The 5119-nt window shown below is 40.7% G+C and overlaps 1 protein-coding gene across 1 annotated transcript; it reads left to right on the top strand.

The window, feature by feature from the left end:
- The first annotated feature begins 1159 nt into the window (after positions 1-1159).
- LOC105040265 (acyl transferase 9) lies at positions 1160-3793 on the top strand. Its single transcript, XM_010916721.3, has 2 exons — positions 1160-1648; positions 2752-3793. The coding sequence occupies exons 1-2, from the start codon at positions 1241-1243 to the stop codon at positions 3574-3576; spliced, it is 1233 nt and encodes a 410-aa protein (XP_010915023.2). The 5' UTR covers positions 1160-1240; the 3' UTR covers positions 3577-3793.
- The last annotated feature ends 1326 nt before the right edge of the window (positions 3794-5119 follow it).

Genomic DNA, 5119 nt, shown 5'->3' with positions numbered 1-5119 from the left:
TCATAAGAAAAAAAAAAATATTTACATAGCATTATGCATAAATAAATATATAAAATTTGGATCGAATATTCTCCTTCGCTCATCCAGCCTCTGTATATTGCTTTAGTATATAGAGAACTTCTATAATCATGTAAAATTTAATTATTATAATTTTTAAAAATATAAAAAACTTATTTGTAATATTTAAAAAAATTAATTTTTTGTAATGTTTTCTTAAATAGCCCAAGAGTCCATTTAAAGCTAATGCTGGGTGTGTGAAATAAGATATTTATTTTTCTGTCCGTACTTATATTATCATTATCATTGTTTGTTTAGCAAGAAATATGATTACAATACCACCATCTGTTTGAGCTTAGAACTCTCCTGATACATTGGAGTGGTGCCGAATATGTGGTTGATATATCTCAATATATTTATTAATTATTAATTATATATGATAGAATGATAAATCAAAAAAACTCTTCAATCTTAAAAGATGAATAAGAAATAACAAACTATTGTCAGCAATAATAAAATGAATATAAAAGCACTTCAGATCTCTCTTCTCCAAACAATAAAGCAGTTCTGACCAAGTATGCAAGTTTCTTATGTTAAAAAAATAGCACAACTACCCAAAACTTACGTCAACGGGACAAGGCAAGCATAGTATCCACATGACTGCCAATTGTCACTGCAAGTGAATTATTCAAAAAAAAAAAAAAAAACTAGATGATCCATTTGAAAATCTCAACTTAAATTCTTGCTTAGTATTTTTATAAATAAAAACTTCCAAAACTCAGCCATGTAACACCATGGTTATTTATTAAGCAATCCCTACTTGGAAGGAAGTGCTAGAATCCAAGGCACATGCCTAGGGTTCGGTGGGACACCGGTGTTGGCAATAATTGCGCTAAACTCCACCATGCCAGCTCCTTCGCCACACTTTCCCAAACCAAACCCCATCACCGGACGTCACTGTAAACGTTACATCCCGTACTGACCCCCCAATTTTAAACTTGGAGAAGAACGCGGACAGGTGGGACCAAGAGGAGAATAGGAAATGGAACCCAGAAAAGAGACCTTCTTCTGTGACTCGGTATAGTATTGTAAAAACACTTGCCGTCGGTACACCCAATTCCACGCCCATCACATGAAAAATTGTAGCCCCCAGCTTTATATATACACCGCCCATAGGCACTGGGGAAGAGAAGGGGCGCTTTCCATCGTTTACGTTACCTTGTAACCAAGCTCTCCCACCGCCATGGGCTTCACCATCACCAAGTCGTCGGAATCGCCGGTGCGACCGGCCGAGCAGACGCCATCCGGGACGCTGCTACTCTCGTGGCTGGACCGGTACCCGACACACCGGGGGCTGGTCGAGTCGCTCCACGTGTTCAAGGAGGGGCGCGAACCAGGCAAGGTGATAAGGGAAGCGATGGCCAAGGCGCTGGTCCCCTACTACCCTCTAGCCGGCCGGATCGTCGAACCGGAGGGGATGGAGCCGCGGATCGAGTGCACCGGAGAAGGGGTCTGGTTCGTGGACGCCTCCGCCGACTGCAGCCTGGAGGACGTCAATTACCTGGAGCGCCCCTTGCTCATAGCCCAAGAGGACCTGGTGCCCTACACCAAACTGGAAATTGAGCCAGCCGATACCATCATGATGGTTCAGGTATATTATATAAATTAACTCTGGAGTTTTCTTTCTTCCTTTGTTTAGCAATCTTTTATAAGCATGTTATTTTAAATTTAATTTAACAATGCAGACTGGAGAAGGATTTGTTTTCTGTTTTTTTTTTTTTTAAATAAAATCTAAGAAAACAAACAAATTAATGTTTCTATCTCAGTTTTTATTTCTGGGCAATTGTAGAAAATAAGGGGCCGGACATGGGGGAAAGTGTTTGATAAATTTTTGATATCGGGGGGAGGCCAGATTACAATATGAAATGAGTACTCCCTCTCACATCAACTCCAGCCAACCATAGACCATGGGATCGCTCTTGTTTAAGCCGGCCGTTCGCTGGTGTGACTCTTCTTTTGTCTGTAATCGGACAACAGATCTGAGAGATCTTTTTCTTGACCCATTAGTTAACTTTTAGGACATATTTGGATGGATAATTAAATATACAATTTTATATTTTGATCTATTTTCTATTATAACTCACGAATCTGTGTTTAAATACAAAATTTCATCTTTTATTAATAAAATACAAAATTTTAGAGTTAAATTAAATATAGAATTCTTTGCTTAGAAGAGAGACCCTTAATTTATCACATCCCCTTCCCCCAATTTTGATGTTGCTTGAGGAGTTAGGCCGTCACTGTCATCCCGCCACCGACGGAGGAGGACAGAGAGATGGAATTGTGATTCCAGCATTCGAAACTGTCGATTCCGTTTGCTAACAAAGAAGAAAATATTGTTATTTTATTGACTTTACCGTCACCTCTCTCCCGTCCTACGGCGACAAAAACAGCTGCCTCCTTTGAAGAAAATTAAATCCAAGGACAAAGAAAGGAGAACGACCTCCGCAGTCCTCCCATGTCACCTGATCGGATGCCATGCATTCATACTCCCATCGCATGACCATAAATGACATGATTCTAATGATCCTTGTTCCCACCGTAACAAAGTAAAGCCACCAGCAGGTCATCATCCGCTAAGCTGCCCATGGCAGGGGTGGGATCTTAGACTCACAGGTCATGGAATTATGTACGTACGTACGTATGTATACAGACTACATCGTCATCTTTTGACCCATGGTTTCATGGACTCAGGTCACGGAATTCACATGCGGCGGATTCGTGGTAGGTCTCAGGTTCAACCATGCCTCCGCCGACGGACTGGGGGCGGCGCAGTTCATCAACGCGGTCGGAGAGATCGCCCGAGGCCTTCCAGAGCCCACCGTGAAGCCAGTCTGGAACCGAGAAGCCTTCCCCAACCCAAAGATCAAACCTGGGCCTCTTCCAGACCTCCCCAACCTGGCTTTAGAATACTCCGCGGTAGACTTCCCCTTGGATTACATCAACCAACTGAAGAACAGATTCATGGAGCACACCGGCCGAAGATGCTCCACCTTCGACGTACTGACCGCCAAGGCCTGGCAGTGCCGGACCAAAGCTCTTAAGCTGGCCCCCGACGTTAACGTCCGGCTTTGTTTCTTTGCGAGCGTTCGCCATATTTTGAAGCTGGACAGGGGCTACTACGGCAACTGCATCTTTCCCGTTAAGATGATGGTTCCCAGCGGGAAGGTCATCCGATCATCGCTGGTGGAGGTGGTGGATTTGATCAGAGATGCCAAGGAGAGGATGGCGGCCGAGGTCTTGGCGTGGGCGAATGGAGATGTGGAGGGGGATCCATTTAGCATGACATTTAACTATGAATCCATATATGTGTCGGATTGGACCAAGCTGGGATTCTCCGAGGTGGATTATGGATGGGGTACGCCGATGTATGCTGGTCCCCTGACCAACAATGACTTCATCGCCTCGTTGATCCTTTTGAAGTCGCCGGCACCTTTGGAGGGGGCTCGAATGATGACGAGATGCGTTTCCACGGAACACGTAGAGGCCTTCAACGAGCTGATCATGAACTTGGATTGAAACCGAGTAGATAGTTTTGGGTGTGTTTCTACTTTGAAGAATAAGCTGTGGGGAGGCATTGTTGCTGTATGTGGCCTTATTATTTAGCTTTTTATTATTATTATTATTTTTTTCTGATCTACTGATAACAGAAGTCTGTTTATTTGCTTACAAAGCAACCAGAGATATGTACACGTCTAGTTCTATTTTTTATAAAAAAAGAAAGAGTTATTCCTTATTCTGTCGAATGCTAGAATTTTGTTATTCAAATTGATTATTAAAGCAAGTATATTGCACCGAAATGTAATTTTTAAGACATGAATAAAACAATTTAATTGCAGTATGTATAGTCATAAATAGATTGATGGGCATGACCAAACAAACGTAATTAGTAACTGTTATGGAACCTTGATTGTGTTCAAGATGGAAGCTATCTCGAACATTACTGATCTAGTTATCTCAGTAGAGGATGAGGTAGTATTGGAGGTGTGGTTACGCATCATATTGTCATACTGTAACAAAATGGTGCTAGTAAGGTACCTAAAATCGTCAGATGACAGCTCACACTGACCAAATAAGGAAAGAGAAAGTGGGATTTCTGCTATTACAATTACCACCTTTAATAGGAATGTCCAGATGCCTCCACTTATAAAGTAGGGGCAATGGAGATCCCAGGTAAGCTCTCAAGCGCATATCCATCTCTCTTTCACTGTTTTTTATTCCTCATTAACTTTTTTTAGCATCGAAGGGCCTCTCTTTCACTGTTTTGGGTCTCTCTTTCCCTGTTTTCTATTCCTCTTTAACTCTAACATCGAAGGATCCCCATCGGCAACAATTCCGATAAAGAACTTGCTTTGTCCAGATTTCTTCTCTAACACCTTTTCAGTATAAAGCTGATACCAACCAAAATCGAGAAAATTGATTTCAAGGCTGGCTCTTGAAGTAGCAGCAGCAATGACTACTATGCAATAAATTTTCCTTTCCTCATCAAAGAAAAATGATCCCATAATTCATTAATTCAAAATAAGTTAAAATCTCTAGACACACGGAAATACTGTAATTGGATACTAGCAGTGCTCACATAATTACTACCCTGAATTCTTGAAAAGAGGAGTGCTCAATCCTACTCTACTAGCCAGATAGTAGAGACTATAAATTACGAAAAGTTGAAATTAGTCTAGGTTCACTAGGATTTACAATGATATGTGTAAATCGGTAAATTAAATCAAGAATCAATAGAAAGATGATTGATAATATAAAATTAAGTATTCATTAATACTTATTTTTTTTTAAAAAAAAAAGAGTACGTGTGAATACAAATTGAACATTTTTTTAAAAGATGATTCTAAAAATTTGATTGAGTTGGATCATTGATCTGCTCACAGAGAGAGAGAGAGAGCGCCATAAGTAAATATATATATGAGCTATAAGACTTATCACTTACAAAATGGAATTCAAAGCAAGTGATATTTTCTGTAGTTTCTTCTGGCTGTAATCTCCAAACCAGTAGGCGGTGAAAAATTTGATACTGTTAATGATATCGGCAACCTCAGAGCTACCGTTC

Source organism: Elaeis guineensis, chromosome 3 (assembly GCF_000442705.2).
Source record: "Elaeis guineensis isolate ETL-2024a chromosome 3, EG11, whole genome shotgun sequence".
NCBI lineage: Eukaryota > Viridiplantae > Streptophyta > Magnoliopsida > Arecales > Arecaceae > Elaeis > Elaeis guineensis.
Note: the sequence above shows the minus strand (reverse complement) of the source record. Positions and strands in the feature narration are given on the sequence as shown.

Coding starts and splice junctions, on each gene's coding strand:
- LOC105040265 (XM_010916721.3), top strand. CDS start 1,241: ATGGGCTTCACCATCACCAAGTCGTCGGAATCGCCGGTGCGACCGGCC. Junction 1,649..2,751: donor ATACCATCATGATGGTTCAG/GTATATTATATA, acceptor TCATGGACTCAG/GTCACGGAATTCACATGCGG.